The 14,991-nt window shown below is 36.5% G+C and overlaps 1 protein-coding gene across 11 annotated transcripts in view; it reads left to right on the forward strand.

The window, feature by feature from the left end:
* Positions 1-1,849: 1,849 nt before the first annotated feature.
* The window catches only part of SHOC1 (shortage in chiasmata 1), a 47,522-nt gene continuing 34,380 nt past the window's right edge, over positions 1,850-14,991 (forward strand). For all 11 annotated transcript variants that reach the window (XR_003574128.1, XM_027909926.1, XM_027909498.1 and 8 more), the window contains exons 1-7: positions 1,850-1,923; positions 3,688-3,817; positions 4,404-4,485; positions 8,650-8,840; positions 11,685-11,847; positions 13,753-13,855; positions 14,535-14,691. Coding sequence is in view for 10 of the 11 variants with exons in the window: in XM_027909926.1 (XP_027765727.1) it covers positions 1,879-1,923; positions 3,688-3,817; positions 4,404-4,485; positions 8,650-8,840; positions 11,685-11,847; positions 13,753-13,855; positions 14,535-14,691 (871 nt within the window). In the remaining variant the exon portion in view is untranslated. The remainder of the gene's footprint in view (positions 1,924-3,687; positions 3,818-4,403; positions 4,486-8,649; positions 8,841-11,684; positions 11,848-13,752; positions 13,856-14,534; positions 14,692-14,991) is intronic.

A 14,991-nucleotide genomic window follows, 5' to 3' on the forward strand; every position in this document is an offset into this window, starting at 1 on the left:
TCGGAGGGGCGTGCTGGCAGTCCCGCGCGGGCGGGGCGGGGGCGCGGCGGCGCTGAGGGGGCGGGCGGCCGTGAGGGCAGCAGGGGCGGAGGTGAGGTGAGGTGAGGTGGGTGGCAGCGCGGTGCTTTCCGTCCGTGCTACCACAGATTTAAAAACACTTGGTGTCGGCAGAAGTAACTCATACTGCGTATTTCACTGAGAGCGGTGTTCCCTCGAGTTCTCGGAGAATGAAACTGGGTCATATCCTTCTGCGGACTCGTCTTGCCTTAAAAAGCTTCTAAGACTTCCTTGTATCCCCACAGACTAGTATTTCTAGGCCACAGTCTTTGAGTTTTGAGTTAGAAATTTGGAACATACCCAATTGAGGTGATTTTGATGTTGAATGATTAACACACCCTTAAGAAAGTAGCACTACCTGAAGTGACGGCTGAGCAGTTCACTACTTTTAACTATGTTAATTGAAATTATTTCCCTGGGAGTAGTAGTTGCTATTCTATAGCTACTTTATTGCATAAATGCACTGTTATGTTGCTATGAGAAAATTTTTGTCAGTGATACACATAAATGTTATTAAACTGCCCTTCAGCACTGAGTGTTAGGATACCAATCCGTTCCCTCCTTACTCCTTCTTGCTCCGTTCTTCCACACCAAGTCTGTTGGATGTACAATGGATGGAGGGTCCAGCAGGTTTTGCAAAGGGTTCTCTTTAGCATACTATGGTTTTAATCCACTGTTTCTGATTATGCACACTCCTTCCATCAGAAGATTCCCCTCTACTTTGTTCTCTACATTATTTTACGCCTTATTCCCTGTTCCTTTTTTTTTTTTCCTGAACCTACCTTTTTACCTCTCCTACACTTCTTTTCTCTACCCAGACTCCTCTCAAGTAAGCAACTAGCCCCTAATTATTTTTTCCTCCACTGGTTCCAGTTACATCCATACCTGAATTTGGTATTTCCAAATTTTTTACATAGGCAATTTTAGCCTCTTGTTATGTTACTGATACTTACTGATACATATATGAAGAGAGCCTTTAGTCACAAATTTGCCTTATGGCCCTACAATTTAATGAAATGGACACATTTCATTCACATCATATGCATTTTTGATAGAATTATTTTACTTTAGCTTTGACTCTTGTACCTAATTTTGATTAAGAACAAATATTCTCTTTCCTTGTGCACACCTGAGCTGTACATAGTCTGTTTTGCACTCACACAGTATCTCTGTCCTCGTATAGTTTTTGTTTTGCTCCTGGTTCCCACTGGAAGCATCAGCTAATTTGCTGGAACACCAGGGCGCTGTGCTCCCAGCTAGTCTATAATCCTATTTTTATACCTGTAATCTCTTTTACCCTTGTAAAACCAAAGGGGAGGAAAGAAGTCACCTCAAAAATAAACAAACCAGTGAAAAGTTAATAGTTTAGGAGGTAGCTGAACTACTGTCTTTAAAAGCTAATTTATAATCCATAAAAAATCATTGAATCAGATAATGTCTCAAACTTATTGCTTAAGGGAGGTCATTTGTATTACTTACATTCACTTAATGACTTACAAGGCTTTCTGTGGAACAAACAGCAAGAGGCATAACTAAAATAAAATCCAAAAGCCCAGTTCCTTCAGATAGAAATCAAGTGCGCATGATCTGTCATTGCTCTGTTCCATCCTTCCAAAGGAAGAACACTGAATACGTTGTGTAACCTTCTTTATGGGAAAAGCAGTCCAAAGTGCATATGCTAGAAATTACAAACCTATTTTTGTTCAATCTGAATTTCAGCCTTCTCTTTCAACATTTTTAGAGGATATAAAAAGTCTTTAACTAATTCATATTCTGTATGTATTCCAGACAACTGGAGTGTTGAGAACATCACAAAACAAGATGTTTGCAGCTTTACAGTATCACTCAACAGACTACTTATATGAGGTATAATTTTATTATTTCCCTTATTAGTCAGAACAAAATGTAGCTGTAACTGAAGAAAATATTGAATGCCCATTTGTTCCACTTCGCAAACATCATGGACAGAAAACAACTTTAGTTAAAGTTAACCTCAGCAAAACTACATACTGGTATTTAAAATTTCCTTCTGATCTCTGTTGTATTATTGTTTGTATTTTTTGTTCAGTAGCTTCTATTTCTACAGTACCATGTCATTCTCCTTTAACCTAAGAGTACTTTAAGAGCTCATATGTCACAATTCTGACAGTTTGCTTTAATCAAGGAAATGGTTATCATCAGCTCTTTCTGTTCCTGTGATCTCTACCAGAAAATTCACTTTATTTCATGATAAACGCAGCTGTTTCAGAAGCAACTTCAATACCGATTACTTCAACTGATGTACTGCCAGTAACATGTAGAAGACCTAAGTCCAACTGCCTGTAGTTATCTGACTGTCTTCTTTCTTCAGAATTTGTAAAAGAGATCACTGGGAAAATTCCACACTTTGACTTATACAGAGGGAACTGCATTGGGTTGGATCTGGTTTTTTACAAGAGTGTTCTAAGGAAAAGATGCTATGATAGCAGTAGTTTTTGCCTTTTTTGTTAAAATTAATTAGAATTTACAGAATTATAACTATGCCACAGAAGATTAAACTGAAATGGAAAAAGGATTTGTAGTGGTGAAGTGACAGTATTTGTTCTCATTGCTTCCCACATCTCCCCCGCCCCCCCCCCCCACCCCCCCAACTTTCTGCTTAAACAGGAAGGTTTGAAAAGTACACCAATAGCATGGTAGTTCTGGGTGCAGTCTAAGTCAGTGAAATATTTCTCGTTTGTTTTCTGGGATGTCTAACACTACAAACTGTAATTGGCTTGACAGCATATGCCAAAATGGGTGGACATTTCTAGGACTGAAGCAACATATCTGAAGTGAGGCAATGGACTTAGAACTACAGAGAAGTTTCTAGAGTCATTCATTATGTTCTCCCACATGTCTGTAGGTAGTTACCTTTTCCAATGTGCATTTTACACCCCAGAGTTTTTGAGGACAACTTCTTTCTAAGCTATAAACTTGTCAAATACAAAACCCTGTGTAAGAATAATTTCTCTCTGCTTCCTGAACAAACTGATTGTTCTGTGGTTCTATGCTATTTGTGCAGTACTGTCACATTTCTGTGACAAAAGAACTGTTAGATAGTTTATTGAACTTGGTTTTAAGTGAAGAGTTACTGCATTTGCCACATTAACTATTTAATTCTAGAATTACATTGATTACATTGATTACCACGTACCCCTGTTTTTAGTGAAAATGAAAGGACTTAAAAGGGCTTTTGCTATCTCCTAGCAGCACATGAAAGATGAGAGGCTTTAGAATATTAAAAGTACTTGAAACAGCAATAGTAGGAATGATTTTAAATTCTTTCTGGTCGTGTGTCCGTTTAGGAGACCATTGCAAGTGTTAAGATAAGCCATTCTAATTGCACATTCAAAGTTTAGTTACAGTGTAGCTAAGCATGTGTACAGGTTTGCATATGCATAGATTAAAAGTTAAATAACAAGTCAGGTAAATGTTAATATTTTCTCTTAGTTTGAACTGTGTCAGTATTACAGAAATAATAAGGTTTAAATATAAAAAATCATGTTCTAGAAGAAAACACTTGAAAACAGTGGGAATATTTGAAAAGGTAGGGCACAAAAAGAGTGAACTTGTCTCTCACAATTTTCTCACATGCCTTTTTTTGTGCAGAGCATGGCAAGGCAGAAGTTTTCCATCTGGAGATTATCACTTTGCTTTCCTCCCTGTTTATATCAAGATGAAAAGTATCATCTCACAGGACTCTTCACTGATGATAAATATAGGAAGCCATGGACTAGAGGTAGGTTATATAATCCTTAAGTTTTAATTTAGATTTACTGTGGATTAAAGGAAAAGCTTGTGTTTGTCCATATTATGATAAGTCTGGTTAAAAAAAATAATTTCCTGAAGTAGTGTTATGTCAGTTAATGTATCTCTTGAAGGCAGAACATACTCATCACCTAAGTAGAAACAGATGGGTAATGGATATTTATTTGTGTATGGGACCATAAATGAGGGTGATATTTGATTAGTCTGTAGAAACCTCTGGAAAAGTTTCTGTCCAGAGAAATGGCTATGGAAGAACATCAGTGATCAGAGATAAATGAAATCCTAAATCTGATAAGTTGGGAGGGGTTCAAAAGATGATACTGAGGTTATGAGATGTGGAAAAAATTGAGGGTTTCCAATGACAAAGGTAAACGTGTATGAAAGTATTTGCATCTTTCTGGTGTATTTGCATTACTTTTGCTAATGGAAAATAAAAGTGTTGTTTCTTCTGTGTATCTTGTGTAAAGTTTGGTTAGCCTCTGCAATGGTTTGATCAATAAATAAAAATGAATTTTAACATTTTCTATGTGATTTTCTTTCACTCTTTTTTGTCTCAGTTACTTCAACACAGAACATGGTCGCTATTTCGGTATTGGATCAGTGGAAGAAAAGCTTACCTGTGGAGGATTTCCTGGAAAAGTCAGTAACCTTAAGTTAAAAACGCTGATGGTTTCTTTGATAACATTCAGATACTTTGTGAATCATAAGCTAATGATGATAATGGAATATGGAAATGTTTTCTGACAGTAGCAAGTGTACAGTGTGCTGGAGCTGTACACTGTAGCAAATAGCTTAAAGATGGCTTTTTCACTAAGAGTAGTATTGGTTTTTTATGGAGTTCACTGCTTCTTCATATAATTTTTTTAATGGTTGTATAATCTGTTTATGACATTGGAGAAAGTCTCTGGAAACTATTAATGAACATGAAGACAAACCATGAGGACATTTTACCCCCCTCCTCTCTAAGACCATTATCTCTTGTAATTGTAGATGAAGCTGTTCAAAGAAGGGTATTTATAAATTTTTGAAAAGGCAGCTATCAAAAGTCAAACTTATATTATAGCAATTAAATACAGATATATTTATTTTAAAATGTTATGTACAAAGTAAAAAGTGTCAAATGAGCTCTGAAATTGAGTTAATTTTAGAAGCAGGTTTGCAACACATCTTTCCAGCACATATTAGACTCAAAAGAAGATTAGGGTTCTGCAAAAACCAGTAAATAGTGTGTGTATTTCTGCTTTCAATCATCAGTGTGAAAGACACAGAGAAATTACATTTGTGCTTTTACAGTGCTGCCTAAAATCTTTATTATCTTCAAATCTGCATTAAAAGGCTGGTTGTAAGGAAAACTTCTGACTGAAGAATTAAATAATCATTTAGAGAAAATGCCTGTGCCGGGCTTCCCAATACCTTACTGTGGCGCTCTTCTGTGTTTTCACTATGACAGTCTTTAATTTCCTTGCTATATACCAATTTGGCATAACCCTCTGCTCGTTCATGTCACAGAAACGGTGATGCTTATAGAGCAGATCAAGGCTGTGCAGAAAATGATGTGGATGTCTATTTAATTTGGTGCAATGAAGTACAATTGAAATTACATTCTGTATCTTCAGAAAAAAATTAAACTATTATGTGTTGTATAACCATCTTTGCACCTTCAGAGAGTGAAATAAATATTATGAGGATGCTGCAAAAGTCATGCAAAGATATCACCCAAGACATTTTCTAGGCTATGGAAAATTTGAGACCATTTCACTTAATGTATTGTAAAACAAAGTGGGCTAGATCTCTGCACCAGTAAAAAGTTGCTTGAACTGAGACAGGCAAATAAGGAGCAGGGAGTTAGGAGGAAGGGATGTGTATTTGCTTCAGATTATTCAAGTGCTTTGTGTTTTGTTTAAAGTAAGTAAAGAGAATGTTAAATTCTTAGGTGTTTTGTGGTAGTGGTTTTTCTGGGGGTAGGACTAAGCAGTAGTAGTACACATAATCCATCACAGATCATTATAAATATTTGCAAAGCAAGACATAAACACAACAAAAAGATAAAGAGTGTGCAATAAACACAGTAGGTGGTTTGTCTTGGATATTTGAAACATGACCTACAGTAAATGTTTTCCAATAGATTTTGTCTTAGCAAGGAACAGGGAGTGAGTAGTGTGACAAGTAAGTTCACAGATAACACTAATTTCTTTCTAATACTCAAAACCAACAGATGAAAGAAAATAAGATGTTAGAATCTTTTCAAACATTATTGGGAACAAACACTAAAATATTCTGCTGTTGCTGTTGTGTCAAGCAGTGGTAGGCATTTTTTCTGGAGTACATCGTTCACTGCTGGTTATGACTCATAGGAGTACTGCAGTCCTGGAGTTGTACAAAAAAAAATATAACTATCTGGTTTAAAGATTCTGCACTTACTTATGTTTTGGCATAATAATTTATCAAAGGATGTCCCAGATGTGCTGCTGTGTAATACAGTTGAGTTCAGTATCTTTGGACTGCTTATTGTACAATTCAATACAGTCTATTCTAAGATTCTGCTCAGTAGATTTTGAGACTTTTGAGATTTTTTGGGACTTTGTTCTGTTTTCACAGTAGGTATAAGATTTTACTACTAAGTAGGGGCTTCATGTAGAATTTTTGCTTTTCTATGTGTCTAAATGTTCAGGTAACTAGGTTAGGAGAAATGGTATTTTGAAATAAGCTTGTCAACTTGGGGGTTTGCGGTTTGTGATTTTTTCTAAGTATCTCTTCTTGTAAGCCAGTCGGGAGTGTAAACATAAATGACTGGTGAAACTGGTCGGTGAAGTGGCTTGATATATAAGAAAAAAATGGTTCAAAGTGTCAGGGAGCCTACTGTCTCCTTGGAGAGGCTGAGAAATAAGAAGAGGACAAGAAACAAGTTGCAAAAAAGCTGAAGGAGAGAAAAACATTAAGAAGAAGACACTGAGAGTACTCTGCATTTAAAATATTTACTGCTTTCCAGACAGCCTTACTAAGGGTTTGACTTTGGAAAAGATGTCTCATGTAGTCTCAAATCAGCAACTCACTTAGGTATATTCGATCTATAAAACTATAGTGAATTCTACATATAAAACTACAGTGAAATCCATTGATTTCAGTGAAGTTGGCCCACATGTAACTGGGCAGTGTTTTAAAGTTCATGGATTTTTGAAGGCTTATGCCATATGAAAGTTTGGATATCAGTTATCATCAGTTCTGCATGGTTATTGCATGTGAACTATACTACCTACTGTTTCAAAATTACCTTTTGAGCTATACTCAAAATGTTGTAAAATAGTTGATTTTTTTAAAGGTATGTAGCAGAGATTCTTCACTCTTGTGTCTATGCACAAAGGCCTATACTGAAATTCAGAGGTGACTGATATGAGAATTACCTTTAGAGGACTAGCAAATAGCAGGATGGTGCAATGCAAAATATTATTAAAAATATGCATAAATCAGTAGGATGCACAGTTGAGAAATCTATTGTCTGAAATGAGAATAATAAATTCAGTAAGTATAGATTAATATATAGCTGATCAGTATAGAGCTGATTTGAATTCTTCAGAAGTGTCAGCACTCATCAATCAGAGCCAATATATTGTTGCAGTCAATTTCAGTGGATAACACAACATTGATACCTATTTTAATTTTTTAACAATTACAACCATTTTGTCCAGATGCATACTTAGCTCAGAACTGTGATGGTTGGGGTTTTTTCTGTAGTCAAATTATTTTGCTATTTATTTGTCTAACAGGGTTTGGTTTTTTCTTCTCCTAAAGAAATAATAGTAGCATTGAGATTAGTATGAAAAGTGACAGGAAATTGAAGTGGGTTTGTTTCTTCACTTATCTTGTCTTTGTCCTATTGCTATTATTTGCAATTTCTTCATGGTTTTTGAAACACAAGTGTGGTGAGTTGACCTTAGCTGGACACCAAGTGCTCACCAAGCCACTCTATGACTTCCCAGCCGGACTGGGGAGAGAAAATAAAATGAAAAGTAACTTGTAGGTTGAGATAAGGCCATTTACTAAGGCAATAGTGAAAGTTTGCGCTGGCATAAGCAAAGAGGAAAGTAATAAGGTTTATTCTCTACTTTCCATTAGCGAGTGATCTTCAGCGACTTCCTGGGAAGCAAGAGTTTCAGCACATGTAGCAGTTGCTCAGAAAGCAAACATTGTAAATAATGAATGCCCTGCACCCTCCTTCTTCCCTTTTGTGTCTGAGCTGATGTCATAGGGTGTGGAATATCCCTTTGGTTAGTTTAGGTTGTGTCCTCTCCCAGGATCTTGCCCTCGATGTGGGGAGGGGAGGGAATGTTAAGAGACAGTGCTGATGGTGTGCCAGCACTGTTCAGCAGTACCACAACACTGATGTGTTATCCACACCCTTCTAGCTACCATTGCAAAGCACAGCATTGTGAAGGCTACTGTGGGGAAATGAACTCCAGCTCAGCCAGACCCAACACAACAAGTATACATTTAAATTTTTGCAGTAAATGCCATGACATCAGTAGGTTTGGTGCTCTTTTCCAGCTGTTATCCTTTTGTTCAGTTTGATTCTGGGTGTAAACTTAAAGTGCTTTTTCTTGGGGAAGAATTGAACATGTGATTGGACCATGGAGCCAGGGGATAGTGATAACAACTCTGTAATTCCTGACCTTCTTCAGTGAATACAGTGATTATCAGAGTTCTTAGAGTATCTTTATGAGTGCTGTTGATTCACTGAGAAGTCAGGGAAGTTATGACATTGCTTGTATAACAGTTTAAATGTCAGATTTTTTTTCTGTTTTTTAGGAAACCCGTCTCTTCTGTAGAGCTCAAGATTGGAAATGAATTAATGGAAGTTATTCCAAGTTCAAATCCCTGCTCTCAGACTGACATAGAAGAACCCCTTTTACTTATGAATGAAGTTTTTAAGGAAGAATACACCCAAGAAAAATATCTGAAGATTTACTATGTCAATGAATTTAAAGAACCATGGCAAGGTAAAATGTTTAAGTCACTGTTTTCTAACTTTTGGTAGAATCAGCTTGTGAAGTTCCATAATTTTTTATGTGGGCTCTGTAGGCATTGATGAAGTTGTCTGGGTGATTGCAAACCTTTCCAGTTGCCTAAGGTATGACCACTGAAGGCATATTTATTCCCTGGAGAAGCAGGGCTTGTATTAGCAGTTCCAGACAGCTGCAAACCAAAGGAAGTTTAAAGCTGATCAAATGTATGGCAGAAGATGCCAAAAAGGAATCACAATAAGAAAATCGTATCAGGCATTGGACAAAATTATAATGATCCATTATACATCAATAAAATTAGATCCTAGAAGCATTTTCCTTGACCACATCAAGCAGAATGAGAATTAAGCAGTTTCCACTTTGTTGCTGGGATTTTTCAAATCTGTTGCTGTGATTGTTCAAACTGGGGAGTATCCCTGTGTGTTTTCTGAAATTTTATGATTAATAGCGCCCTAACAGATATAACAAATTCTGACCACAGAAAACCAAATGTTGAGAAAGTGTTTGACTCAACTATATTATAATCAAAGAAAGTGATGATATTGCATTCGAGTCACAATTCTGAAAAATAAGCATATTTAAAAATGTGGACCTGCACTTCCTAGAACCATAAAGTAGCAGCTCAGCTCAGTTTTCTATGAAGTTCAAGCACTGGAATTTGTGAATTTCAAACTCTACCTGTTGCTTCAGTTGTAAAATTCTATATTAGGAAAGCAGTTAGGTATGTGGTAGTATCTGTTCCACTTCAGGAGGGCCCTTTAGTACACATAAAAGTGCATACCTGCTTAGACATGCTTTCCTGAGATAGGGAGTAACAGGTTAACATGTGTTAAAATTAACAAAGAAATGCAATAATAAAATATTTTAATCACATTAGAATAATTAGATTAATTGGGAAAATCCTCCTTTCTTCATACACTTTAGGTACTATGGCTCCTTACAATAAAAATGTGAATAAAAACTATGGCTAAATTGGGAAAATAAGTGCAAATCAAGGCCAAAGCTGTGCCTTATTTGACTTGATTTCATGTTAGTATATTTGGAGTTGTCCATCTTTCTTTGAGTTAACAAAAATTAAATAAGATATTTGAGGACAGCGAGTGCGGGTCATTGACACAGTCTTTACTTTCTCATTGATTTTAGCACCTAATTTTGCAACCACTAATTGATTGAATATTGAGGTACTTCCTACTTTGTTTTTGTGGTTGCCCAAAGAAAAGGAAGAGGAATAGATTAGGGATTTTATAACATATCAGAAAAAATGTCTTTGTTTTTTTTTAGTTAGGGGTACTTTCTGCTTTATAGGCTACTAGAAGCCTTAGTAGCCTCTTCTGAACTGTTCATCTCATTAAACAGAGGCATTTTACAGTGAGGCATTTATTTTTTAGTTGATAGATTCTTTATGGGAATCTAAGTCAGCAGCATAGAACAGTTTGGGGGGCAAGCATAATCATTATCTGTCACTTCCAGCCGCTAGGAAGGAAAGGATAGGGAGTCATCCAAGGAATGAATGGGGGATGTAGGAATGAGGAGACTTCCATGTTGATGGAATATAAGAAAGAACAAAAACTGCACTTTACCCTTTTATGTGTAATATATATATATATATGTAAAATATGCATGTAAATATATGTGTATATTATGTTGCAAATGTAAGGGATTGCATCAAATAGGGATGTGGCTACTGCCTCCGTTCTGTCTCAGGAGAATGGTATCTAAACTCAGAAGAAATGAAAGCCCATGGAATCCTGTTATCATAGAATAGCCTGGATTGGAAAGGAGTTTTAAAGGTCATTTAGTCCATCCTCCCTCTTGATCACTCAGAGGTCAGCTCAGTGCACTCAGAGTCCTGTCCAGCCTCACCTTGAACACCCACAGGGATGGGGCATCAACCACCAGTCTGGGCAACTTATTCCAGTGTTTTACCACCCTCGCTGTACGAAACTTCTTCCTAATATTTAATCTAAATCATCTCTCTTTTAGTTTAAAACCATTACCCCTTGTTCTGTTGCAATAGGATCTGTCAAAGAATCTTTCGTGATATTACTTACAGACCCCCTTTATGTACTGAGAAGCCACAGTAAAGTCTCTCTGGAGCCTTCTCTTCTCCAGGCTGAACATCCCAATTCTCTCAGCCTTTCCTCATAAGAGAGGTGTTCCTCTCCTCTGATCATTTTTGTGTTTCTCCTCTCAGCCTACTCCAACAGGTCCCTGTCTTTTTTCTGCTGAGGACCTCAGAGATGTACACAATGCTCCAGGAGGGAGCAGGGGAGCAAGAATCGCCTGCCTTACCCTGCTGACCACGCTCCTTTTGATGCAGCCCAGGACACAGTTGGCTTTCTGGGCTGCAAGTGCGCACTTCTGGCCCAGGCTGACATTTCCTTCAACCCCTAAGTCTTTCTCCACAGGGCTACTCTCAGTCACTTCCCCACCCAACCTGTTGGTGGGCCTGAGATTGCCCAGACCCAGGTGTAGAACTTCTCACTTGTCTTTGTCGAAAATGCAAACAAGGGAAAGAAAGGAAAATACTTTTGCTTTTTGACAGACATTGTATAAGAAAAAAAAAGGGGAGGGGGGGGGAGAGGAAAAAAAAAAAAAAAAAAAAAAAAAAAAAAGAAAACCAGAGCTTATCCTGTGGACCATTGGAGGTCTAGACTTTGTTGCACTTAAAGCTTTAAAATCCTAAAATATTTAAAGCAAAAAGTACTTATTTTTTGCTGACACTTAAAGTATTCCAAAATTTGCTCAACAGTTCTCTTTACTCTGATAATTATTAAATTTATCTTGGTTTATAATGTCTTTTTTCTTATTTTCCATTAGATTTATATTTGGAAGAGGAATTTTCTTTTATTGATAATCTTGAAAGTTTTCGTAAAAACCTGCCAACTTTATCCGTACTTCTGAGCAGACTACAGTTTTTTTTAGTGAAAGATCCCTTTTTAGATTCTGAAGGACAGATTTTAACAGAAGAGAACATTTTCAGGTACCTACAAGTTGCTGTATAATATTGAACATAAAAAATAATCTGTGTATAATGGCATTTGAGCATTTGTTGAATTATAACTTTGTAACTAGTTTATATTTGCAACAGGTAAAGACTTCAGCTTTTTTTCTTACTTAGGAAAAAATAAGTCAGATGAAATTTATGTGCATTAAGAAAACTGGATTAATGAAATTATATCACTTTTGCATTTTGTAAGTGTGAAGTGTACTCAAGATTTTGGGTTTGGAATACTGAAAAAATTTGCATCTTTAAGGGACCTCGTCCTCCCTCAAACTGATTTTACAGATTCCTTCTCAGGAAAATGCCTCTAAATTTAATTGGGCTAGGATTTTATACATGCTTCCATGTTCCTTCTTTCTGTCATCTCAGTCATGCTGTCAGTAAATCCATGCTCTTATGCTGTTGAATTGTATTTCAAGTTCAATTGTATTTCTTCACATTCAAATATTAGTTATTTTATGGTTTTTCTCACTTTCATATATTACTGAGTTAGTTGAATTTAATTAAATGATGTCTAATGTCATGAATTTGAACTAACTAATACATTAAAGAGGTAGAAGCTGAATTAGAAATGGGCCTAGTATTTCCTAAATATTTTCATTGTATACATGCACTCATAAAGTCTGGCTAAATTTTGTGATGATTTACTTCATGTCTGGATGACTTGTATCACTTCCTTTGCCCTTGATAGGATTGCATGATTCCCAGGAAAGGTAAAGCAGATTTTGACTGATTTAACTGTACCTGTATAGCAGCAGAACGGGGAGGAGTGGGGTCGTTGACCTGTTTTTTCAAACAGGAGCCCTAGTCTCACACTGAGTTTGGGACATAAGACCATGTGCATGTGTGAACACTGTAAATAGCCAGTGAAGGTAACATGATCTAGATTCTGCAACCACTTTCAGAAATGGTATAAAAAATGCTAGTGTGAACTTTTCCTGAAGCAGCTCTGATCTCCTGGTCTGTAGCTGACTAGCAAAACCACGAGCCTGCTCAAGCTGGGGGTCCAAATCTCCTCGTGCAGCACACAGGGAGAGGCATTTAAACAAAGACATATAGTTAAACAGACTTCCACTGTAGGTAAAATTCAGTTGGCAACCCAAGGCTGGGCATAGAACAATTTGTACTCTCGAGTCCAAAGCATTCCTTCAGGAAAATAGTGATCTCAGGGACCGAGGAGGAAGTTATCCTCCTAAAAACTCATTGCAGTTTTAGTGTAGTGGCCATGAGTGACAAACCTGATGAAAAGTTTTCTTTCTCCTTGAAAAGTCTTCATCCCTGTTTTGCTTGTATTCTTGCTTCACAAGGCAAGTAGCAGCTTCATTAGTAAGTTTTATTTCTAAGTATTTTTAAAGTTTTTCAGTTAAACCAGGGAACATGATTTTAGTTGTCATTTTGATTAATAATAAGCACACTCTGCCTTCACTGGTGCTGAATAATTCCTGAAAATAGAAACTAAAGGTGACAAAAGTGAATAAGGGTCAGTGTTATAGATTACAGAGATTTTATATGTAGTAAAAAAATTTGACATTGGAAGAAATTTAGGTCCGCAGCTTTTGCAGAAAGCATTCTCACATGAGAGGACTTATGTGATGGGTGTTGAACCATTTTAACATGAGGGTTTTTTTCTGTAACTTTTTAAGGCAGGTCCCAATATTAAGTGATTCTACTCTACATATAATGTAGTTTTTCTTGAAAAATACTTTTTGTTAATTCCACAGATCGGTACAGCATCACTTGGAATTGCTTTCTTAGAAAAGGCATGGATTTAGAAAAATAACTTTTTGCCATGTGTATGGCTATCAAAGCTATTGCTAAGACTTTCAGTCTTAGACATGAAGTAATACAAAGAAGTCACTTACTTTCTTTTATGATCTTTTAAAGAGAATGTTTGATTTTCCAAAATGAAATGAAGATAGAAGAGAGTAAAAATGAATTGCTGGAGATTAAAGAGAACTTCTGTACCATACCTATAAAAGAGGAAGAGGTATCATCCTGTTGTTTCATACTGTATATTATATTATTTGTTGTTTTGCATTATGCATAGGTGTTTGTTCACTTGCAAGTCATCTTACTGAATTCTCTTCACATTTGCAAAGTTTTCTCAACCTTCATACTTCCAAGGTTAGGAAGTAACACCAGTATTATTCTTGGATGCTGCTGTTAGGAGTCTCCACTCTGATCAGCTGTTTCTCCTGCTTCCGGATGTGTTGGCACTGTGGGTACTTGTTACACTAAGAATACAAATTACTCAGAACAGGAAGGCATGACGTGCATGGGAAAGGGAAAACTCCAAGACATGTTTCCGAATCTGGGAAGTCAGCTTTGCTTATTTTTTAAAAAGAAGTCAAATCTGCTTTTTCCTTAATTTTTCAAAATTCTAAAACACAAACTTTCAGTAAAGTAAATGAAGATTTTACTTGACTGGGAATTCAAAGTTTAGATACAGTCTTTACACTCCACTGACTCAATCTGAAATTCTGTAACACTGTATTTGACTCTGTATTGAGCAAAGCTTTGTGTATACTGTGTAAATATCATGTGATTTCTCTCCTAAAAGCTTTGAAATTGGTTAGAGTTATTTCAAGATTTTGAAAAAGCTTTGAGTATACAGTAACATCAAAGGGGATTTACTGACCATTCTGTTGTGATTAATATTTTTTCAGTATTTCATGTTGCCCACTGAGTTAGAATTCACCAAACCCAGCAATGGCAGATCTGATTCTGCCAAAATTCCATCATACTTGGAACTGAAAGAGTTGTTAAATTTAGCCTCAGACACCATGGCTGATGAAGATCTGTGCAAAGAAGTGATCAAAGAACGTGAGAGTTGATTTTCTTAAATGCTTGACCTGATTTTACTTTCATTTGAACATATTTAACACAATGTAACTCTTTTATATTGAGTTCACTTTTGAATTACATCACAACCTATCAAATGAGGATTTCTCTGGATGAGACTATGAACTGTGCTGTACCCAGATTTCTGAGTACATGTCTCCTCAAGGGGTAGTAAACTATTCACCATTTGGTTCAATCCATGGTTGTGCTGCAGTCTTGGAAACAAATGTAAATGGGCCATGATTTGTGGTATAAAACCTACCATGAATATAATAATTTAGT

The sequence above is a fragment of the Empidonax traillii genome, unplaced genomic scaffold (genome assembly GCF_003031625.1).
Source record: "Empidonax traillii isolate 1590-97213 ecotype Southwest subspecies unplaced genomic scaffold, ASM303162v1 scaffold3:size4013460, whole genome shotgun sequence".
Taxonomy (NCBI): domain Eukaryota; kingdom Metazoa; phylum Chordata; class Aves; order Passeriformes; family Tyrannidae; genus Empidonax; species Empidonax traillii.